The following is a 26,712-nucleotide window of genomic DNA, read 5'->3' on the forward strand; positions in this document are numbered from 1 at the left end:
AGAAAACTCTGTGCTATGTAGGTATTATACTCAATGTATGCATGCTAATTACATGTTGCATGATCATTGACTAAAAACAATATAAAGTCACATCCATCAAAAGTTTTAGAAAAATTCTTATACGAATATCATAAACACAAAGGTTCACCAAAGTTAGTCAAAGTACCCCCCATGAGAGATTCAAAGACAGACCATTTGTCGAAAACCAAGTTTCCTTACGTGACAATGTAAACTGAGCAATCGGACATAAACAAGTACATTGCAATGTGCCTGCTGCACTTACTTGTATGGCTATTAAGTGGGTATGTTGCATCGTCGTCGGTGTGAACAAGTCCCTAGGGATGATGTTGGTAGTGAACCCGATGGAAACTCAGCTCAATATTCAAATATATACACACGAAGACAAGATAAGAACGTAGTTACAAGTCTTAAATTCTTGTAATTTCAACACAGTGACAAAGATTTAATAACGTTTCCTTATTTGAAATGCATTGCAGGTAAATACATAAAAAATGTTTAAATTATTAATACTTTCCACCGAAAGTAATTTTTTATGAAAAATGATTTAATTCTAATTGATTGGTTTGTACTATTTCATAGAAATGAGTTTAAGCGTGCCGTGTTTCGTTTTCTGACATCTTCAGACACAATGTAGTAATCTATCTACCTAGGTACGTCGATAGGCGAAATCCCTACGAAATGGTGCCAAATTGCCATCAAATAAAATATATAGATACATTTATTGAGTCCACGGTATTGCAGATACATATTGAATGCATGTAGTATAATAAACGAAAAGAATAAAAATACAGACTTCGATCTGACCAAAGTTCCAATTATTTATTGTTTTATCATATCTGGCTTCATTCGAATTGCTTATTTCTACAAAAGTGCGCCACTGATTATGTATTAGCATCAGACCACATGCTTATCCTTCACCAGCTGCTGTGTTATCGCTGTATAACATGGCGTAACGAATTAGTGACGCCGAGATGATCAAAGATGTAATTACAGGAAGAACTTTCACAATACCCTGGTTGTAAATGGCGTTCACGTGTTCAAGATTACGATTACAGACCCAGAAATTTAATAGTAATTAAAGACACGCTGGTTTATCAAGTTATAATTTCATTGCTAGATACAAAGGGAAAAATAAATCAACTTGCGCAATTCGTAACAATTACTTAGTGTTCAAACGTTAAATAGTGGTGTTCAGTCTTCAACACGTGATATTGAGACTTGCGAATGCTAAAAGTTATTGATTCGAGAACGAAAGTGAAGAGCCAAGCATTGTGCTGGAGTCTGCTTGTGGCAACCAACATCTGTTGAATCAGAGGCATTTGAAAATTTTCTGCGTCATATGAAGGACAGATCATCAGTTTAAACTCCTCTGTTTTGGCAGAGTTTCAGTACACGGGTACAGAGGACACGCCATACCATTAAAGATAAATGAAGGCATAGCAAGTCAGGATTCTTTTTTATTCTCATTTAAAAAACTCTTTTTTTAAGCACTAAGGGGCATGGTTGCTACATCAGTCCCGTGCAGCTGCATTCTCGGACAAGGACGTATGGCACTAAAATCTTTTCATTATGACACGTTATGGAAGCGGCCGTGCACATACATGCCGGGTGGAGATGGGGTAACTCAAATCATTGATCGGATGTGAATTATTAGAGAAAATATTAGAACGAGTGTGATTAATAATCCGATTTTATGTAAGAAGATAAGGACTTACGTCTCAATGTATTTCATTAATTAATTGGCAGATTAAGTGAATTAACCCGTAACAAGAACACTTCTTTTCAAACCGTTGAGATAAATAATATAATCGGATTTGAAGGCTTACATTTTCTAATATATCCACTCTACAATACAATACAGAGGCGGTGACCAAAATGTTAAGCGCGAGGCCTCGTCATCTGCTTAATTGTGAGTAATTATCTCCCAGCTAACAAGAGTGTATGACAACACACGAGGAATATTCTGATCCGGGAAACATGATCTCTTAAACCAATTATTATTGTACCATAAATAATCCGGGGCAATTAGCGTCAAGAATAGATTTAAGTAATACTAGACATAAGTATTACGACTTAGATAATATAATATATTATTATAATATGTCTATATTATTAAATGAAAGCAATGGTGTATTTTATCTCTCGGTATATTCGGTATCGATCTATAAACGACCTTCAAAAGCTGAGAGTCGCAAATATTATTTTATTAGTATGTATTAATGATTGGTGAAGGTCTTCTGTCCGGCTCTCCAGAACAGATTGTGCCTTGGTTGTTACTATTAGAATAGTATTTATTGTTTTTCTTTATTATTTCATCCCTTACCAGTGTTGCCAACCGTAATATAATTATAGTATTTGTACTATAATTTTGGTCCGCGTACTATGTACGATATAAAACAGGTATAGTACGCCCAAAAATACTATAATTTTGAATATCGGAAAAAATATGTAAAAAGTACTAAAATTTTCGATATTTCCGTTCGATAAGTTAGTTCAAAGTACTATAATTTTGCAATATAAGAAGATTTGGAAAATCCTCGAAAAACGTAAAAAAATCCCTTGACTTTGGTTTAAAATGAAATTTCTTGAATTAGGTAGGTGAAGGAGGTACCTAAATAAAAAGGGGTCTCGGAGTTAATCAAATTCTCCGTTATTTTTTTTCTGAGAAACAAAAATCCTATACATTTTCAACAGATGATAACGCGTACTATGTTTTTTCCCCAAATACTATAATTTTGGAGGCTCTGTACTATAATTCCACTTTGAAAAGATGGCAACACTGTCCCTTACGCCCATTTCGTATGGCAGCATTGATGTGTATCTACAAAATGCCTCAATGATGCAATATGAGCAAGCTTTTAGTGCCTTTAATGTACTATTTAATAAGAACGGTTAGCTAGTAAACAAACGAACAGTGTGGCCAGGGTATTGAAAATATAACATAATACATTGAAAATGTCCCTCTGAGGCGGACGAAACCGGTCCTAATTTATTGATTAAAAGTGGAATAAGTACTACAAAAAAATGCGTTTTATTAAATAAAAACAACAATACAATGCAGTTCCACCATGAATTGACAGTTAACAAAATAAAAGATATAAAAAAATATTTCCTCAAACACAAATGGCGTGGACGGTTACTAGGTACCAATCGTTGATCAATGAATTCAAAATGTTTGAATGAATCTAACATTTACCTCGGAATTACGTATATCAGTGGCGAAGGGTGACTTTTTGAAAGAGGTAGGCTGTGGGAGTAACCATGCTTGTCAGATATATTTACGGGAAATAAGAAGATAACCCAATATTACTGATGAATAGGTACGCTAAATCGATGAAATTTCAAAAGCTTAATTGGTTTGTTATAATTAGTTTATAAAAATAAGCAATTGGTTTGAATTACTTATGTATTTTCCTAAACATTTATAAACGTAACATACGCTCAAAATATATTACCTATCATCTTTGAAAATATCCGTTGTATATATATTATGTTCCATAACAATTTATAATTTAACCGGTAAAACTAGACATTTTAAAATACTTCTATATTTAAAACACAGACTTAGGTACATTCAAAATCAGATGTATAAATTGTCTAATGAGTGAACTAATAGATTAATAAAAATCACGAGATAAATTATTTTATATTTTTAACAACAATCAATACATATTTATGTGATTGAATCCCATAGAAATTATTTTTTAAATTATCTTCTTATTAATTATTTTGAATAAATGTGCTCTAGCGATGCAAGCGCTAACGAAACAGCTTGTAGATTTGTATGCGGGACGCCAGACATTTTGAAATTATGAGAAAAAACTTCATATTGAAAAACTCGACGATTCACGTCAAAATAATCCTATACAATATGCATATTTAATAAAGAATGCTACATTCGTAAAACTTGTGTATTTATTAAGTATTTAATTTTATTAAATTAATTTATTATGCGTGAAGCGAAACGCGGTGTGTTTTATTTTTTTAAACTTTCGAGAGATGCCATAGATGGTGCTTATTGAAATATGGGAAAAGATCGTAATATTATGACAATTATACGATAGATGTCTTTGTGCATATTTCATATATTATTATTTGTGATTATATAAATACGTCAATATGAAAATAAAAATTATTTTTCTTAAGAAGGTAGGCTTTAAATAATCGCCTAGTATGTATTCTTCGCCACTGACGTATATAGTGTAAATTAATTATTACACTGAATGCGGAAAAAATTCAACCCATTAGACTAATTATATGATACTTATATTGGTAGTTTTAAAAAACGTTGAAAAAAACCTTTTTTGTGAGTCCTAAAAATTTGAAATTCTAAAAAATCCACGAACCCTAACTTAACTTAGCATACATTTATTGTAATCGAGATAAATTTAATATCATAAGTACCTACTATTAATTGTTGTACACTGAGATTATTTTCTTTATAAAATTGGACAATAATAATAAATGTATTTACTTAGTTTAAAATTTTAAGGATTCTTTATTGATATGATTTCTGTAATATGTGTAGTAGACTAAATTTTTGATCAATTGTTATTTTAACCCATAGCTTACGGGCCGCACAAAATTAGTCTAATGGACTAATTATATGATACTTATATTGGTAGTTTTAAAAAACGTTGAAAAAAACCTTTTTTGTGAGTCCTAAAAATTTGAAATTCTAAAAAATCCACGAACCCTAACTTAACTTAGCATACATTTATTGTAATCGAGATAAATTTAATATCATAAGTACCTACTATTAATTGTTGTACACTGAGATTCTTTTCTTTATAAAATTGGACAATAATAATAAATGTATTTACTTAGTTTAAAATTTTAAGGATTCTTTATTGATATGATTTCTGTAATATGTGTAGTAGACTAAATTTTTGATCAATTGTTATTTTAACCCATAGCTTACGGGCCGCACAAAATTGTGTTTTTTGCTAATTACTTTTCAAATGCAAATTAACACGTTAATTACAAAATTAATTAAAAGGGCCCGTAAGCATTGATTGGTTATTCGATTAATCTAAGACCATAAGATTGAGGTTATTCGCATTTCTTGTGTGAAATGTCCTACTAGCTTTTTTTCTGCACCTGTGCGACTTCTTAGTTGATCTCCCTTTAATAAATGTAATCATAAATAGTTTGTTCATACCGATATTCATGTATGTTGCGTGCGAGCATAGACTAATATACTTTATGTGCGATAATGGCAACCCTAAAATGCCGTGCGCCCCATTGAATATTTTTTACTTTTCATACTATCAAAATAATAATAGATATGGGTTTTATCTATTGGCCCAAGTCATTTAAATAATAATTATTTATTACAACGTTTGTATTAGGTCGTATTCTTATTTGTCCTGTGGTTGTTTGTCCGGTACAAATCTTACAATCGATTTTTAACTAATTTCCCGACTAGCTTGACATTTGAAACTTTTATAATATATCAGAACACGATGCCAATGCATTTTTTTTAATACTTTTAGCCATTTTTGTAGAATTAAATTCATTTTCAGTTAATTCTGTTTTGTATGAAAAGTTATTTCGGAAGAAATCCGTAATCCAATCCACTATTATTGGTTGCTAGGGTCCTAAAAACAAAATTATTAATACGTGCGTTACTATGGAAATCAATATGAGTGTCAAAATGACATTTCAGTATTATTTCTACCAAATACATTTTTTTTTGATCGTTTAAGCTAGTCAAGTCAAGTTTATATGATTCAACAGAAAATTTAAAAACGTTGTATATTAAAAGTTCTTTTTATCTTGTAATTATTTTTACAACTGATTTATGAATATCATTTATTGTTGTACCAATATTTTACATTCAACATTAAAACTGGTGGGCTGATACCGATACTTTAAAATAAATACTTACCATTTAATTAAAATTCTGACCATTGATATTAAAAACTTTTCGAAATTGTCTATTAATACTTGCTTCAAAAATGCACGCCTGTAAGTACCTAATACAATTTTATTTCTGATATATTATATTATATTGTAAGTATAGAAAATAATCACAATATTGTGTAGTACTTACTATGTTGCTTCACGAGGTAGTAAGTGTCGCATAAAAACACGTGATTTTCGCTTTCAAATTGCCATGTAGCGATAACTCATACGCGGTGCTTAATCGGATCGCCGTTAAGCGCGAATGTACGCGAATAATTAGCAGCCTGGAGGTAATTCCATCCACCGTTTGCGAAGTTGTAAAATCACGTTGTTTGTTTATTGCGCGAATCCCTTTAGGAGAGTTGCGAGCGCAGTTGGCGACCCTCGGGACCCCCCCAACCACCGCCTCCAGCCAGTGACACGACCTCACGGATCGATGCGGAAATACTACCATAAGCAACAACCAGTAATAATAAACACACTGCAGTGCACGCATGTCGATCGCATAATAGGGACATAGGAATTAACTGATAATAATGTAAAAATCATTTAGTTGTCTTATAAGTAAGCTTACCATACGTCCCGGTTTGACCGGGATTGTCCGGGTTTCACACATTGGTCCCTGCGTCCCGACCGGTTAAGCATTTTGTCCCGGCTGTTCCGAGTATGAGTGATTGTCAATAATAAATTAATGTCATGATTGACCATAGTAGCGTATAATATGTGATGAGACGGCGGGAAAGGGTGCGAAAAAAATTCATTCCAGCGAGAATTACGACCGGTACCTACAATAAACAAAATAATTTGAATTTCTGCTGCAGCAGACCTTCTGTATTCTTTTTTTGCACATAACATTAGTAATAAACCATTTTTGGTGGTTAAATTTGTTTCTTTGCCATATATCCCGTTTCTGTCCCGGTTTAGAGTTTCATAAGTATGGTAAACCTACTTATAAGTAAAACAATTTTGAAGGGGGAAGCAATAACCATTTCTATTTTTAATATTAATATTATCGACTGAAGGTATGTAGGTACTTGATGGAATTTAAATTTAAATTATAATGGATATAAGTTGTATACTATTATATTTGAGTCGTTTTTTGTAACCCGGGTTTCGCCTTTCGGCATCTTCAAGCACTATGTGCAATCACCAACACGATGACAATGAATATAATTAATTATAACTTATATAAAAAAATATTACAATAAAGTGGGTAAAAACACCTTTTCATTGTCATTCTTCGACTTGGACAAACGTATTGTATTTGGCTGGTGTATGATGCAGTTTTGTGACTTCACTCAATATATGAAAAAATTGTGACCCATTTCAGGTATGATATATGAAATGATTTCAGTAGTCATGATAATTTTGTGAAATTTAATATGACTTATATTATAAAATGGAATTCTATTAATTAAATGCTTTCTCAACTTTATTTATTTTCAATAAGCCTGAAATGCTTACGGGTCATCTGCGTAGTTCCAAGTTTCAGAAATCATTCTGGCCATTAGGATGACTTCATCGATCATTAAATGTAACATAATATTTAATTAACTATTTTTATTATTCAACGAATTATTCACAAAATTTAAGAATAAGTAATAAATTTTCTCAGAAGTGTTTTCAAAATTATGTATGTTCAATAACTAGAATGTTACATTCTTAAATCTTCGTTGAATAAAAAATATAGTTAATTAAAAATTATTGGCAAGTTCAAGTAAGTTAAAACTGAAGTGATCCGTGACGTACGTTAGTAATTAAAGTAACACCTACTTTAATTTAAATACAAAAGCCGATCTCCAATAGTAGCTCAATTTGGAAAGCGCTTCAGAGAGTATTAAAAGCCATAAGTTAAAATTTGTCGAAATTAAGTATGACGCCTTTAGCATAGTGGCATATGTGCACGGGCGCGATACCCGAGAGATGCAGGTTCGATTCCTGCGGGGTGTCTTACTTTTTTGAAAAAGATTTTTTCTATTGGTTATATGTATTTTCTCAGAAGTGTTTTCAAAATTATGTATGTGGAAAAAATAATTTGACTTTATTATGCAAGACATTTTACTTGTCAGTGTTAAAACAATGATGATGGGTAAGGGACCAACTTTATCGAGGGACATGTGACAATATTTTTAGGTATGTTCCTAAATTAGATGCAAGCATGAAGTCCGTGAAAATAAATAAGAATTTAAATTTTATGTTTTCGTACAACCTTACATTCGCTTTCTCGATTCGCGTGATTGACCAGACAATCAGATAGACGTAAATATGTTTTTGACTAAAGGGAGCATCTAAAATAATGACTTGGAAGATTAACTTATTAAGAGCAGCCATCTAAAGATTCGACAGTTATCAAAACACCCGCTGCGAAAACCTCAGGTGCGTCATAACTCGAGAACGCTCTGTTAATTGGCAGAATATTATACCCTGTGACTAGATTACCCAGGCACTTCACTGGCGCCCCAAACCGCCGCCTCCTTCGGCGAGGGCGCGGATGTACGGCCCGAACGTGGGTTTAATCGAGATATATTGCCTCTCGCACTGGTAACTGACTAGAGTAGCTGGAGGTCTTGAGCCACACACGAGCCCCGGAGCCATGTGTGGTCATATCATTTGCGATGTGTCTTTTAATATTTGCATACTTGAAATACTAATTAACTATTACATAAATCATCACTTGAACATTCTTTCATGTTTATAATGACAGCAGTAGCGAAAGGTGGAGGTGGGCTGTTAAGATCTGACATAAATAGTGCACATTAAACTTTATTAGTCATACGTATTTGTTTTTGTTGAACTAAGACAATTTACAGATGGTGTTGGGTAGTTTTCAAAAAATAATTAAACCTTGCCTCACCAAACTATAATAGTTTTGGTATACTTTGGTCGGTACGATAAAATTGTGCACAGTTTTCATTCATACAAGAATTCATATTACATATATTTTTTTTGTTTTAATTCATTAAACCCTGCTTAAACCAAACTATAATAGATAGGAAAATATTATTATATCTATAAAATATCCAAAATATTTATGATTTAATGGCATAATTTTAGATATTTTATATATAGACTAATATTTATTGACTATTATCTAGTATGGCTTGGTTTTCGCATATTTTAATTGAATTTTGAAAACTAACCGACTTCATCAGCTGTAAATTGTAGACCCAGTTCAATGAAAACAAATACGTATTAGGTACTGACTAAGTTTAGTGTGCTCTGTGTATGGTGAATCTTAACAGCCTACCTCCACCCTTCGCCACTGGATGACAGTATCATTTTTCATTTGGTAACATGTCCGTGCTAAAAAAATATTATTTCAATTCTAATTGATTCAAGTTTTCCGACTTTGTTTCGCTCCTTGACATTTCCATGCACTGTATGTACTTACCAATGGCAAATGTACACTGGCATCCGAATATAGTTAATTTTCATGGATATATGCATAACAAATTAATACAATAAAATAGGTAACTTAAATACCTTATAACTAAGTAAAAAAGCAAGTACAAAAACTAATGTTTGGACATATTGTAGTACATTAGATATCTACCATGGATGGCCATGCGCAGAAATATAAATATATTGGAAGAATTTGGTATCAACGAATGTCTAACTCTAACACCTACCTGAGTACCTATGAGATGTATTACCCAATTCTTCAGCCGCATTGTTCGAAATGGTCAGAGCAGCCATGAGTTGATCATTGGTGACGTCGAGGGAAGGAATACGCGAGGACGTGTGCTCTACAAATAGAATGACACTACCTACTCGACACATAATTTTATTCAAAATTTAACAACCGTAATTGTATTGAGCAACAAACCTCGCCGTTTTCTTCAAACCATCACCGTGTTTTTTTATCGCTCCGAAGACTACCAAGCCACAAACGATGTCTACGGAAGCCCAAAAAACGGAAGGGAGTACCTACATATTTCTCCCTCTCAAATTCGACCGGAAGTGATATTGTGAACTACTGTAGTAAAGAAGGTTATTTATTTATATTACATACCAATATGATATGTGCTAAAATGTAGAATAACTTCCCGTCGCTGTAAATGGAAAAGATTAAAACCAATATTGACATTCATGAACACATTACGGGCTTGCGGTTTTAGCGTGTTTGTTTAATAATATTATTTTCTGTTTGCTGTGCCGGGAAATGCGAACACTACGTTTAGTGCAGTAATCCTAACTATGGAAAACATGGCGCGGTCAAACTCGGCTGCATGTAAACAACTGGGAATTGTGGGATGTATGTATTCGCGATACGCTGGGATGCGAACGCTGCCCGCCCGCACCATAAGTACTGCTTAAAACGTAGCGGATAAAACTTTCGAAGCAAACGCAAGTAAATAACGTGTTGTACATTCTAATAATGCAGGAATAAAAATCCTGCAAAATTGTCTCAAGTAAATTTTTTGTTCCAGACACTACACACAGTCACGCAGGATGAAAAAAATAGAAATAATACTCGATAATTTGTACCGCATATAAAATGATGGAATGGTATTATTGAACATAGGTACATAATTTTGAAAACACTTGACAAAATATATAATAACCAATAGAAAAAATATTTTTGAAAAAAGTAAGACACCCCGCAGGAATCAAACCTGCATCTCTCAGGTATCGCGCCCATGCACATAGACTACTATGCTAAATGCGTCATACTTAAGACTTTTTTTATTGGTTATAATATATTTTGTCATAAGTGTTTTTAAAATTACGTATGTTGAAGTATAAATATCGTTATTGAGTAACTGGCTGATTCTATCTATCATAATGATTTTAGATTTGGAGTCGTTTATTTCAAGACACGGAATTATATTAATATATTCTACATCTACCTACGCGCTTATGCAGGGCTGTCATTTCTTATATATTTATATTCGGATATCATAATGAATCTAGTGTAGTGTCTAAAGTTGTAATGTAAATTATCCCCTTCGACCATTTTGGTTTAGTTTTCTTTAACATTGTAACATTGGGAAGCATTACGAACCTTGGATTTCCGCGAAGTGCAGCATGGTGCAGCGCGTTGAAGCCGTTGTTGTTGGTCAGCGTGACGTCAGCCTGGTGATCCAGCAGTAGTGTCAGCATGTCGTCACGTTTCTTAGAAATCGCATCGTGAAGAGGAGTGTCTCCTTCGGAATCCTGAAAAAAATAATTATTCAAATTGAAAATCTTTATGTTGGGACAATTGGGAGAGTCTAGCAATTGAAGTGTACGAATGACAAGATTTTTTTGACTTTATAAACGGCTTTACATCAACAAAGTATTGAAATAGTGATAGTCAAGTCTAACAGAGAGGGTCTATTAATTTGTTACATTGAATGGTAATAACAACATTTTTTTGGATAATAATTAGCCATTATTTTCATTATTATAAGCATGAAACTTTATGAAATTTCTGTAAGATTTTTTTTAAATAGTTGAAGAAAGGCTCCCGATTTTTTTCTTATGTCACGTAACTCAAACTTCATTACATATTATTAATACTATCGACCGAAGATACATGATGGAATTTGAATTTAAATTTTAATGGATTTAACTTTCGTACTATTTCATTTGAGTCGTTTTTTGCGACCCCGATGGACTATTTTACACATCTTGAGTGTAGTATTTTTATTGTTTACAATTACTAATGGTCTATTATTAGGTTTTGACGATTTATATAATATCTACGCTTACCGAGTGTATTATTATTAATAAGGTAGGGTTTTTTTACAAATACTTCAACAATTTATAATTTGTTTGTTATATTTTTTATTGTGATCCTTGACTTAATAGGTAGGTCATAAAGTTTTTAGTTACTTTATTGTATTAATTTGTTATATTAATTAGAGTTAATTGTATTCGTTGTCAATGTGTATTTATCTTTTGGTGAGTGCACATAGTGCCTGAAGATGCCGAAAGGCGAAACATGGGTCGCAAAAAAAGACTCTAATGGAATAGTACAAAACTTAAATCCATTAAAATTCAAACTATCAAATCAAATAAATTGAGTTTCGACTATAAAATGTTAATTAACTCTGTATTAAAGGTTTAAACTCTTTAAATGAAAATATCAGTTGATATCAATGCAAAAATTAACCGAAGACCATAATAGTATAAAAATACTAAGGAATATAAAATTTCCCTATTGCAATAAATAGTTTACTCACTACTGTACCCATCTATAAATCTTGCTGAGCATATTGATATACTTTGAAACAAGTTTCTCGCTATAAAAGACTCAATATTATATCACACGCCGGATTTATATTTACTGCATTGTTTTTCCACACAGATGTTTCAAAATTTTATCAGATCCGGGCGGTAAAACCCCCATACCGTAACGGCATACAAAACCGTCTACAGCCCGACAAAAACTCAGAGCGAGAGAAAGAAAGTGATGATAACTTATATCGAAAACGTACGAGGAAAACTGCCGTGTCACAAAAAATGAACCGTACGCATTTCGTACGGAGAGAAATTCTTATATTACGGTAAAATCCAATTTCGGAAAGAGAAAAACAAACGTGTTATTTTCATTCTCGCGTGATAAGCAGACTTTATGAAGGGAAGAAGGGCCTACGGAATGTCGCAGTCGTAAACATTTGTGAAATTAATGTCGAACAAAGGTAAAACTGTTGAATCGTTTTCTGAAATGCGGTCTTAAGGAAACGCTCTCGTAAAAATAAAGTAGAAAATAAACGACTCGAGATTTAAAAAGGAGGGATATTCTAAAATAAAAAGGAGACAATACTCGCGCATTCATTTTTATGAAATCGAAGTAGGTACTTGGGTATACAATAATACTTTTTAAAAATATACATAAAAATATGTTAAGCCCGATGTAAATAAAAAATAAAAAGTAAAAATGAACAGTCGATTAAACACATAGAACAAACGATAAAGTCGGACTTAAATTATTCATTTTCTGAATGTACGCAAGATCCTCTACTCATATGGAAAAATAAAACACATAGGTACAAAATTTACACGCATAATGTTTCTTGTTTTAGTAGTTATTATTAACGTTAAAATTATTATTTTATTTCAATAAAAGTGATTCCCTCTAAGTGAGGCTCTGCGAGATCTGTCAAGGGTTCCGAGAAAATTCGGAAAAGCTCATCCATAACGTAGATATATCTTGAAACCTATTTAGTAATAAACTAAAATAAATTTAATGTGACCCGCATTTAAGCAATAATTATTTAAGTTTATATATCACATCATAGTTATTATGAAACTACAGCGAATTCTAGCTGAGAAGAGAATTTTTCTAACAGCTTTATGAAGGAACCAAAATAGAGGAAATCAATTGTACTAACAACTGTTCTATCGGCAGTGAGATACCGTGCTGAAAGGCAAATCGTGTGTTATGTAGGGTAAACATTCTATGAAAACCATAAATTAAGAAATGACTATGAATAATAAAACTTTTGATGGTATATTACGTGAGGATTAGAACATTTTCATCTGCGGCGCTGAGTTGTAATTTCTCACCCTGGTCCTTAATTTGTATCTTTCGAGTAGGGGTTCAACGAGATTTAAAAAATAATATCTTAAGAGTTCCATCCACCAAATAAAAAGCTGGGAATCACTGCCCGATAATAACAGGCCGTGACACGAAACTGTAAACTGCAATGGTAGTGTTAGGTATTGCTTATTTTTCAAATGCAATATGGTAAACTGTTTGTAGAAAATAATAATTATTACATTATTACATTGCATTCAAAGATAATCAATAATTAACGCTATACACGATTTAGCATCGGCCTATCGCGTCGTGGGTCCCAGGTTCGAATCCTGGGTCTTGCAAAGTACACAATTTGTGTATGAGTCACAGTATAGACATAATAGGTTGAGCAAGTGGCTGACATCCACTTCTCGTAAAAACAAAATCTGTTAATCACTCTATGGAGACTCATATATGATCTTATTAGGATCGGATATGATCGGGGAAAAAAACAGTACCATCACAATTCGCAATTCAGTGTCATAGTTTGAATATAATCGTCCTTGCCCCCGTGTCCGGAAACTTGTACGTATGCAGTTCGCCGTATTACACTTCACCGTAGAATGTTGTATCAGGCCGTATAGAGCCGTATATTAAAGATAGTCCAACCTCTTTGGGTCGTATATACTGACATAAAATTCATGTCTAAATAAAACACGGTTATTGTCGGTTTACACTTTACATGAAGCCTGCAGCAAACAAACTTTGATATATTGGGTTATTTGTTAGGTTAGGTTTTCATTATTGAATTCATGAATTTTGCCAAAATCAGCTATGAAAATTAAATTAATGTTCGTATTGAATATAATAAAATTGGTGACCGTATAGTATATGGTCATCTCTTTCCGAACGTCATCACGGTGAACTGTGCCACGGTGAAATGTTTTACGTACAATTTACATGTAAGCCATGGCTCCACCCTATGGGGTACAAATACTCCGTTTAGGATTGAACATATTATTCTTTGCTAACCTTACAATATATACTTAGCTACTGTAAATTTGTATATCACACTGTATGATATTATGTGACACATTGGCCGAAAGCCGTAATGCTGCTACAATCAATAAATAAATACATCTAGCATTTTTTCTCTCAGATAAAATCAATCTAGTCGCACATACACGTCGTCAACTATTGGCTATGACAAATAAATTGAAAAGTTTTCCCTGCCAAAGACGGATCGGTTCCTTTCTATTCGTGCCTCTAATAATTCATCCGATCGGCTCTTTTCGACGAATTCCTTATTCGTCTTCGCCCCGTCCGGAACGGTTTGTATCGGTTTGGCTCCGGGGCGAGGATGGTGATTAATGGACCAGATATGTCATAGTCTCGGAATAAATTGGCCGACTATAGAAAAGCGCGAATTTAAAACGGAATCGATACCTCACCCTGCGCCGACTCTACTGACGTTCGCGACTTAAGAAAGATCTCAGATAACGGAAAATCTTCGAATACATTTCGTGGCATAAATTACATTTTGTAGGTACAAATTTACTTTTACAAGCATGTTTTCATTCTTATGCATTCTTAGGTCAATAATTATTATAAATCAAACATTATTCGTAGAATGTGTATCATATTTGAATGGTCAAAGACATAGCTTATAATCAGTATCTTTCAAAGTACGAGTATCTTTAAATGTGTAAGTCTTGCCCATTTTTTTAATAATAAAATGCCCAATTCTTGTCAAATTTGGGATCACAGAGATTATCAATATAATTTTTTATTGTAAACATTTCACTATAATAATGTCGACATAAATTTTACTAATAGTTTTATAAATATAAATTTTACTAATAGTTTTATAAATGCTTTTAAAAATTAATAAATATAAAAAAATCTTAACACCACTTCACATGGACGTAATGAAATATTACTATATTCTAAAACATTAGAGCGAGAGGTTTGAAAGAATACTATTTTATGTAATAAAAATACTTTATGCAGTCATCAAATGTTTAAAATAAATATAAAGGATAATAAGGCTTCAAAACTATGTAAATAGATTGTATACAACGTTTAAGGAATGTCCAGGATCATGCTTTGAAAATAGCATAAAAGCTCCATTTTGACGTACGCTGAGCATGTGGGCCGTTAACAACAGAAACCCTTAACGAAAACCAATAAGTATGAATGAAAAAGTGTGCACAATTTTGTTGTATCGCCCAAATAAACCAAATCTATTATGATTTGGTTTAGGCAGGGTATAATAGATTTTTAAACACTAACCATTTATAAATTGTTGTCTTAGTTCAATAAAAACAAATACGTATGAATAACAAAGTCTAATGTGTTAATCCTTCGCTACTGACCGGTATAATGCTTTTTGAGACTTTTCCGTGTTATGTATTTTTAACTTTAGCATCGTCATATCATGATACAGGTATGTAATATTCTGATATTGACAATCAGTCAGTGTAAACAGGTGTCTCTGGGACGGGGGGTGTCGGTAACGGTGGCACATCACCGCACTGTCAGTATGCATCCACTACTTGTTAATTGTACGGTCACCGATAATTGGCCGTAGACCGCAGCTTGTCTGTGTGACCGGATTCGAACACGTCCGGACATGTGACGTCATTAGTGATGCCGTGATATCACATGGCGAATTTAGTATGAAATGGCGCAAGAGAAAACTTCCCCAGAAGATTAGATTCTACGAATTAATTATTAGGATGCAGTGGTGGGTTCAGGGATTTGGACGCTCGAACTGATTTTTAACACCCTCGTTAAATAATGTTCGGCTCTTTTTTAGATACGACTCCTTTTCTTCTTTGCAATAAACTAAAAGTTTACTAATAATAATTCTAACCTCACTCATTATCCTTTTAGACATATTTTTATTATAAAAAGCTTCTAAATACAAATCAAATAAATTCATAGATCCGTACACTACGGAAGCGTAAGATGAAATGAAAAATTTGGGGGCGTTCCTCATTTAAAAACGGAAGCGCGATTAACTGCACAGGGGGGGGGGGGGTTAGTTCACATTTTTAGCACTTGGACAAGAAATTCTTATTAGACAATAGTGTGTAAAAATATCAGTGTTTATGTTATAGATCCTTTTATTTATTTCTATGCTTACGTAATATTTTATGGCCGAGCGGTTACATGTCAGGCTTATATCGAGGGTCCCGTAATCGTTTCATGGTTCTAGCAAATTCACATGTTGTAATTCAATGTGTGATTGGACTAGATTATGGACCTAGCACTCCTGACGAATCGATTACGTCATCTGCGTCAAAAAAATTGCCGCTGCTGGAATATCTAATATTGAAATAATTTTTCTTATCCATTCTTTCTTGGCGTTTCGGACTCGTTATACTCAAGCAATAGGTACTCAAGTTAATAAAACGTACAACAAAGATAGGGCGCATGAACGATTAATTATACGGCCGATTCAACAGTCGGACAGTCGACTGCAGTGTATTAATAATTACGTAGAAACGTGCACGACTGATTGATAAATCGTTAGTTTTAAAATCTGTTTGTAAAATGTAAAGATTGAGCAATGGGAAGGCTAAACCAAACCACTGCCGAGTCTGGGCGAGTGGCGACAATAATAAAATGTATGTTCCCATCTGTGATTTTAAAATGTTTGCCTTTCGACAAGAGATTTCACTATTTGACTATTATTGTTCTATTATAACTACTGGACCAACATTTCAAATAAAATTTGATAATAACGCACATGCAAGAGTAGATAATGAATCCGATAGCAGCGGTGGAGTGGTGAGATGTGGTACGGATAGAGGCGCCCCTTTTTTAGATCATACCGTTGTATATCTCATTGATTAATATTAGGTGTTGGAAGTCACGAGTTATTGGTAATGATGAATGAGTACCTAACTAGGATGGAGGACAATATGAAGTAGGGATTCTCCGATGATCCTTTAAACTGGGAATGCAACGGCGAAGAAACTGTGGAATAAATGATGACCTGTCCGCTCGTTACAGACAGATATATTTGAAGCCAATGACGCGGCTATGACGATAACCAAGGCACACGGTTGGGAAGAGTCGAGTCTAGACACATATCTCGCATAGACGCGTCAGAAGAAGAAGAATAATACAATTGAACGGCGACAAAAATTAATTACCTGAGTAACGTTCATTACGTGAGTTAATCAAATTTTTAATGACATTATTAAAATTACTCTTCCAATCATTATAAAGAAGGCGTACATTTCCTGCTTTTATCTGATTTGTTAGCAAAGTACATAGTTCAATATACGAGAATTGTGTAGCTATTTCTACCACTCCTACCGTCAAGCAATTGAAAAATATTTCATTAAAGCTTCGGAGAGTTTTTCTTCTATTTTGTGTTCACGGCGCGGTGCTAGCGAATTGAATGGGCAGTAACGTATTAGTACGCCCATAGAAATGTTCGATTGAACTGCACGTGAGCTTTTCTTACAAGCCTCTCTCACTCTCGCCGTATGTACGGGTTGAATGAAATCTTTCGCTATTATGACTTGAACTTCTTTTGATAATTCAATTCACGTCACGAATCGCGTGGTGTTATTGTTGGTCAAAATGAAAACTAAATTAAAATTTACTTTTTTCTAACTTCTAACGGCCAAGGATTTGAGGAATCTGTTTACAAAATCAGTTTAATATGATTGGTATTAAAGTGTCTTCAAGTAATTTATTTTCAAAAAAATATTACTTTCTCAAATCTTCTGAATTATTCATTAAATAAAAATTAATTAAAGTATTAGCAAAAATAAGTTGTACATACATTACAATTAAATTTGGAGAAATCCTGACATCGGTTACTTATGAAGTAATGTAATTGAGCCAAAAAAACAGATTGTCAAAAATTAAAGCAATTTGTTGACCAGCTCAAGATGTAAAAGCGACTAGTCAAATTCGTCATAATTAGTTATGACACACATGTGACACGGCAAAGCACATACTCTCTCTATAAAGATTTTTAGTGTTACGTAGTTTTTGAAAAAATCTTTATAGAGAAAGTAATTAAAAAATGCCAAGTGCTCTGGAAAATTAGGTGGATTCGGATTTAGGAAGATCCCAGGTATTCAGATTCGTAATAAATAGGACAGAGATAGAAATAATGGCAACCAATTTTCACTTAGCAGACAATAAATCGGACAAATGAAAGCAAGATCGTTTTCGACTTTCCCACAACCGGAGAGAACCGGACTTCATCTAGAAATCATCTGCATCTATCCTTAATACATTGATTACAGAAAAAGATAATCCCTAATTTTAACAAACACTTCAGTCACATTCACTTGTCAACGTGTTAAAACTGTGAACTAATAAGCCCATCCTGTTTTAACCGCACTTCGACTGCAACGACTTCCGGTTATTGACGAGTTGTCCGCGTGTTAAAACTGTGAACTAACAAGCCCCTCCTATTTAGTTAATCGCACTTCGACTCCAGCGACTTCCGCTTATTGCCTAGATCTTCTTGTCGGATAGTAGTTGTTGGTTAATTTCGTTAGGATTACATATGGTACGGGTGGCTCAATCGCTAAGTTGGCCGGAATATAATGGATGCGGATTCGTGTCACGGTCTGTTCTTATATGTTTTCAATAATAGTTTTCTAACATGCATGTTTATGATGTGTTGCAAATTATGTATGCGTAATTCAGTAAGTAGGTACCTACATAGGTACTACATACTATCTGAGATAATATAATCAATGATAGGATCACTTACTTATTTAATGTAGGTATATTATCCCATTGAATAGAATATCCAAACAAAAAATACATATGTAATTAAGTCACTAAATATATTATATTTGTGGCTATTTCATTCACGCATATTCACGAAAACTACCTCTAAAGACCTTTATGTATTTATTATATTTAGGTATATATACAAAAAATAAGAACAGTAATCGATCACAGGCTTACTCAATATAAATTCAAAGTACTCATTATTGGAATCTCTAGGGAAATGTATTTTCCATAAATAGCCAACAGACTAGTTTCTTTTCCACGCACTAGGTACTACCTACTTTATACATTTTCTATCTCCAGATAATAATTGCGAAAAGCAACCGGGACCTACCTACAGATAGGTGCCTTCAAAGTGTCTTGCATGGCCGATGTAATTTTCCGAGACACAGAGTAATCCATCCTTGTCTGGGTAGCATATTATTCTCTCAGTGCGAGAAACCTATAACAATATTGAGGAATTGAAACGTGACAGGAATAAGCTGCTAGTAGTTATAATATTATTTTTCATAACATCGTGAGGAATGAAGATGTTGTGTGATTCTGACGTTTCTTTGTAATTGTTTTATATGATGAGTACATAGAGGTATTGAATAAAAATTGCTGCTTGCCTGCTTCATTCATACAAATGAATGAAGCAGGCCAACAATAGCCGACAACTTACGAGAAATAGCGACGCGATAAAAAAAAATGCAGGGCATCACGGAGGATTTACTTTAGTCATTATAACGTACCCATATAATTAATAATATTAACGTTAATTTAGCCGCAAGTTGATTACCAGCCTGCCTCACCGTACTTTTTTTATATAACCTGCCTGCTTCACCATACTGTCATATAACCTGCCGCCCCTAGGAGGAGTTAGATACGTATACATGTTTGAAATATTATCAAATTACAATCTTACTTACATTATTCATTCACTCGTATGGCGGCAGGATATAGGCGAAAGCATAAATTATTTATTCAATTAAAAGCATAGACAGTCAAAAACACAAACTCACATGGCCAAAAAATCAGCACCAGCATCTATTCTATACACACGTCTGCTATCGGCAGCTATTGAGGGTAGTGTTTCATATTATTGTATTGAGGTATTACAATTGTTACAATAAGTTAATTGTAATTGTTACAATAAGTGCTAATATGGATTAACAGCATTTCTCTAGGCTGTGCTGTCTTTTAGAGCGAAATAGATAGTTTTGATTGTTTAGGTGGCTAATTTATTGTAGCAATTATAATACCTCAATACAAACATATGATAGACTACCCTCGATATCCGCTGATAGCAGTATTGTGTATATTATAATAGATGCGCAGAGATCCATCGGAAGAGCTTCATTCCATGCCAGCGTGTTTTTATTATATTGGTGGTTGACAGAATATAGTCCCCAGAAAATGTACCTATGTAAAAAGCAGGTCTAAGAACTAAGCTCACTACGGTATAAAAAATGTCGAATGCTATGCACAAATTTAATGTTAGCTGGTAGATAGCGTCTTCATTTTGTAGACAACTCATAGTATTTTTTTATAGATGACGCATCTATTTCCAAAAATCATTAAAAATCTAACAAAAAATATATTCGTATTTATGCAAACTTTGTATGAAAGATGAGTGTAGGTATCATTATTATACCCTATATTTTTTCATCCTAGAAATGAATATTTTATGATCGTGTAAAATGTAATGTAATAGTGTAACAGTGTATTCATCATTATCAGCCAGGGTCGGTCGATCCACTGCTGGATGAGGGAATCCCCTAGCTTCTTCAACTCTTCTCGGTGCCTAGATCTTCGCTGCCACGTACTTTTACCAAACTGTTATGTTCGTCTAATACGCGGGTTTTAGGACGATTTTGTAGTCGTTTAGTGCGCCTTAGATACCACTGTATGTCGTCTTAAATTGATAGTAAAGTTATATGTTGGTACATCGGTCTGTGGTCGTAAGATATTTCAAAATTATTGTGTCCAACCATTCATTTCATTAATATTCAATATTATACATCGTGAAATACATTCGGAAAGCTTTCCATTTGACTTGCATTTCATAATTTATGAGATTTAAAAAATATATATTTTGTATTCTGCATATAATATGCCAGGACAGTGGCAAGGGTTAGGTCGGTGTTTTTAAATAACTAAGAATACAAATAATTTTATTGCAGATGGTATTGGTAAGTTTTAAAAATATTATTAAACCCTGCCTAAAGCAAACCATAATTATTGATCTTTATATTATGGTTTTATTTGAAAATCAGTCGACTTTGAGAAAATATGTGTGAACGGCGTCCGTCTTCTTTGACAATTTTAATACTAAACATTAAATGAAACAATAATAAATAATACTAGTTTAACTGTCCGATCCACATTTCGCACACGTGGACGGATAGAGCTTTGAATTAACTACCACTTTGTCAAGAGCATACGGTGTATTTAACAAAAGAAAACTTCATAGAGAATTATTTAAGTTTCTCGGAAATATCGCTCGATTTATATATGCTTAACGCTTTCGCTGCTGAATAGATAATGAGATTTTAATTGCCCCCTTTAAAATGCACGTTAATTACATCGATCGGCCGCCTTGTCATTACGCACCGTGTGCGTCTTCCGCGTCCAAAGTATTAACTCAAGTAAAAATGTAGCACACCTTTATAGCAGTAATCATAATATACTGGTTGTGTCAGGTTATTCTAACTGTCATAAACGTTTTAACGGTGATTTATCATCTAAATATAACAATCCCCGAACGATAGATCAGCCGATTTCGTCACGTTATTGGCTATTAATTACTTACCCCTTTAGATGTTTTTCCATGGGTATGGATTTAAAACAAAGTCTATAAAAATAAAAGAGACTAATTAGTCACTTGCATTATTTTATTACATTATTTAAGTACTCTTAAAATCACATAAGGCAACCTTAGAAAAGCTCCATACAGGTACTACTGACAACTGAGTTGAAAAGTGCATTGAAATCGGTGGTGGTAGTTTTGAATAATTAGTTTGAACTACTTAGGGTGCCTTCAAGAAATCCTGTCACCATATTGTAGCTCCGTTGTATATACTCTGTGAATTGTATTAAGCAGCTTTCCAGGATGACGGAATCCGGTTGGCTTCAAGAAGGTAAGTTAGGTTGAAATTATCTCGACCCTTCTCGTGACCCAGCTAGGTCTAACGTCGCCACTTCACTATCTGTACAGTGAGCGGTTACATGGACCACCCTCTCATTTCCACATTACTCCTAAATTATATAAATACAATAAACCGAGGGCACTTGATGGAATTTGCATTCTAATTGATTCCATTTGACTTCCATTTGAATTATATTAATTCCGTTGGAATAGCACAGAACTTAAATCCATTATAATATACGTAATTTGTTTTTAACCTAGTACAGTCGAGAGTCCCATTCATTCCGCACTGAGTAGAATCACCCACGGTATTTAAAGTTGTCGACTTTCTCGATATTTTGACGGATAAAACTTTGAAACAGGTAAGTTTTGCAAAATATTCATGTGTTTTATATCATTTAAAAAATCAATCAACGCGACTAATAAGTCATCTGTTCGAAATACCTTTCGTAATGCTTTTTGTGTATAACATTCAAACAGCTGATTTTTTTCTCTTTATTTGGAAGCAATTGAGCTCTTCTCTGAATGGAAGGCTATTCTATTTAAAGTATACATAATCATACCCATTGGTAATTTTAATTGACACATGTTCATATGAAATTTGATACTCGAAATACTCCATACGTACCACCTCCTAAAACAACTTAATATGGCAATTGAACTTGTAAAGATACTAGGAAATCTTCATGTACATATTTGAAAATCAATACGTAAAGAAGGAAACATTATATACGATTACCATATATTCGCCGAAAACCATTTTCTCGTATATTCCGAAATCGTACGTTGGAAAAAAAACATGTTTAATTTATTACGAAATTTATACAAACTCGTGTTAAAGATTTACATGTCGCACACGGCGTAATACATTATGCAAATCCGATTATTTTTACGAAAGTGAGTTAGTTTGACAGAAACATAATTTGTACGCAATTTCCAGCGAGAAGGTCGGACGAACATATACCAGGGCGTATCAAATTAATATAAGTTACTTGAGGTAGCGAACAACGCCGTGTGTATGGAGAAGGCTTGAGCACGTCGTTAAATACATCATGCGGTGGGTTAGGGTGTCGGGGTCTGAGATGGGGTTGCTAAGTAGGGCGAGGGGGTGGCGGCTGAGCAAGAATGGGTTCGTTTGTATTAAACATGAAACATATTGTGAATACGAGTCATTTTCATCGGTTGTCAATTTGTTGCATGATATCCGAGTATGGCGTGCGAACGCTGCTCATACATTTTGCAAATGACGGTGGTAATAAAATTGGCACAGTGATAGGTATACATCAAATCTGAAAATCGTGCAATGTTTACCAAGACACGCGCTTATTCCTTAGACTAAAGAAAAATATTTATATATTTTCCAAATCATATTTAGGAAGCATTTCAAAGTACCTACTAATACCTGAGATACATGTAGGCTGGTAAGATCCTTCATCGGGCATTACTTCAGGTTTGGGAAGTGAAGACATCGGGACACATTTAGTTGTGATATTATTTTGTAAGGCAGAACTTTTCAACTTTCGTCAGGGATATTCTAATGATGTTTTTAAATTTGTGGTTAGATTACTGATTTGATATGGAGTTCTGATGCGTGATTTGTGGCATACTTTGAGGGGAGGATATATTTGATGACACTACCTATTAGTTTAAATGTCGGTAATCTTCATTTATACTTTTTTACATGATCGATTCTATAAATACCTTTCCATCATATTATGCATATTCACAAAAACATCAAAACCACCTCTGTTTGTTACAACAGCAGTCATTTCTTAAATTTGACGAATAACTTTAAACATTTTTTTTTTAAATAATTTTAATGACGTTTTATATCATTATACGCCTTTTTTAATTGTTCACTAATATGCATGCAAAAAGACAATATTCTATTTGCAGTGTGACCGACTACTGGAAAGAGAGAGTTAGGATACAGATTCTTAGAGGACGGTTGTCCAGTCGGCCATGAAGCTGAATGATCTGTAGTGCCAGTATAAGTAAGTTTAAATTATGTATTTTCATTCAAGACTCTATAAATACCAATGGCGAAGGGTAGAGGGTGGAGGTAGGCTGTTAAGATTCATCATAAATAGTGCACACTAAACTTTGTCAGCAAACGTATTTGTTTTCATTGAAATAAGACTACAATTTACCGATGGTGTGGCTTACTTATTAAAATTCAATTAAACCGTACGAAAACCAAGCCATAATAGATAATAGTAAAAAAACACTCGTCTTTCTATAAAATATCCAAAATTATGCAATTAAATAGTACATAATTTTGGATATTTTATAGATAAAATAATATTTTTTATCATTATAGTTTGGTTTAAGCAGGGTTGAATTCAAAAAAAAATAACCAACAACATATTGTGTAATATGTATTTCTAATTCAACGAAAACAAATAAGTGAGAATGAAAAATGTGCACAATTTTGTCGGATCGCCCAAAATATACCAAAACTACTATGGTTTAGTTTAGGTAGGGTTTAATTGACTTTAAAAAACTAATCAACACCATTTGTAAATAATTGTAGTCTTAGTTCAATAAAAACAAATACGCATGACTAACAAAGTTTAATGTGCACTATTTATGTCGGATGTTAACAGCGTACCTCCACCCTTCGCCACTGATAAATACAAATGATCAAACTAATGGTCAAGCTATCGATTGAAAATACAATATTTCAACTGCATGTGAGAATATTGGTAAATTTGGCTATTTTCAATACCTACTAGAACAATAAGCTACGAGAGGCTTTTTCGCCAAATCATAAACAAAAGAACAAAAAGGTCAAAATCAATACTGGGCATAATAATATATTCAGATTTCTCCGAATGCCTAAAATAGCATTTATAACGATACTATAATATATTATTTATATGTCAAACCTTTTTTTAGGGAATAAATCCTTTCCGGTGCCGAGAGTCGACCCGAGGTTTGGCGGCTAAGTAAAAAAGTCGCCAAATGAAAGTTTCTTTAATAATAAACCACGTGAGAGGGTTGCCGAAGACACCGTCTTTATCTCAAAACGTTTCCGAAGGCATCTGGGGAAATATAAATTCGTAGCGTCAGGCCTTCCTTGCCCCAACAAGAAGTGGAGAATCGGATATCAAGTAAGTTAGTTTTTTTTTTGTTTTTTTTTTTCCTCTCTGAGTTTTCACTTATTTTCGGCGAGGGAGGCGTGGGTCGTACGCAAAAGTTTTGTATTTTTGTTTCCTTTTGAGACCAAATTATGGGCATTACATCATTGATATTGGAAAGTAGAAAGAATTTTGGGCGATACAAAATGAAGACGCTTTTTACTGGCGTTATCAAATGAACATCAATCATCATTACCTAATCCAAGTGGATAAGCCGCCTTCTAGGTATCCTTGAACCTTTTAAAATATTTTGTGTTTTTTTTTAATAATTGTGACATATTAATTTGACATTGCAAAAGAATTATCAGAATATAAAAGACACGTATTTTTTTCAACTGGCAATTTTCTGATGGCTTTAAAGGTGTATACCTATACATATTATACTTACTAGTGGCGAAGAGTGGAGGTAGGCTGTTAAGATCCTATATCAAAAGTGCACACAAAATTTTGTCAGTCAAAAGTATTTCATTGAACTAAGACTACAATGTGTACATAGATTTTGTTAGTTTCCTTAAATTCAATTAAACTCTCCCCAATCCAAGCCATAGTAGATTATTGTCAAAAAATATTAGTTAAACCATACCTATATAATTTTATTTTATACAGAAAAGAATAATTTTTATTAATTAGGTACGGTTTGGTATAGGCATGAATTTAAAAAAAAACTAACCAACACCATCTGCAATATATTATTATGTTCTGGATACAACGAAAACAAATAAGTAAGACTGAAAAAGTATGCACTATTTTTGTCGGATCGTTTATATAGCATACCTAAATAATTATGCTTTGATTTAGGCAGGGTTTATATATTGAATTTCAAAAACTAACCAGGACCATCTGCAAATTCCTAGTTCAACGAAAACAAATTAGTATGACTGACGAAGTTTAGTGTGCACTGTTTATGTCGAATCTTAACAGCCTACCTCCACCCTTCGCCACTGATTACCTACTGTCACCAGCGGAAGATATCGGTTTGTGTGTCAAAAAGTACTTGATGCCGCGAAGCTTAATCATGTCATCATTTTTTCACTTATTAATCCACCGCTGTGTTTCTGGATACATTCTATTCTATTTTACAACGTTTTTCTTAGCTCGTATTCTTATTTGTCCGGTACAAATCTTGCAATCGATTTTTAACTAACTTCCCGACTAGCTAAACATTTGAAACTTTTAGAATAAATCAGAACACGATGCCAATCCATTTTATTAAATACTTTTAGCCATCTTTAAGTAGAATTGAATTCATTTTCAGTTAATTCTGTTTTGTATGAAAAGTTATTTCGACACCA

At 33.4% G+C, this 26,712-nt stretch overlaps 1 protein-coding gene across 3 annotated transcripts in view; it reads right to left on the reverse strand.

The window, feature by feature from the left end:
* mib1 (E3 ubiquitin-protein ligase mind bomb 1) overlaps positions 1 to 26,712 on the reverse strand; it is an 817,691-nt gene that overhangs the window by 583,787 nt on the left and 207,192 nt on the right. For all 3 annotated transcript variants that reach the window (XR_015071583.1, XM_085955264.1, XM_085955263.1), the window contains exon 11: positions 10,934 to 11,085. Coding sequence is in view for 2 of the 3 variants with exons in the window: in XM_085955264.1 (XP_085811390.1) it covers positions 10,934 to 11,085 (152 nt within the window). In the remaining variant the exon portion in view is untranslated. The remainder of the gene's footprint in view (positions 1 to 10,933; positions 11,086 to 26,712) is intronic.

This window comes from Rhyacophila brunnea, unplaced genomic scaffold, assembly GCF_057557595.1.
Source record: "Rhyacophila brunnea isolate RB1 unplaced genomic scaffold, BYU_Rbru_1.0 scaffold_5, whole genome shotgun sequence".
Lineage (NCBI taxonomy): Eukaryota > Metazoa > Arthropoda > Insecta > Trichoptera > Rhyacophilidae > Rhyacophila > Rhyacophila brunnea.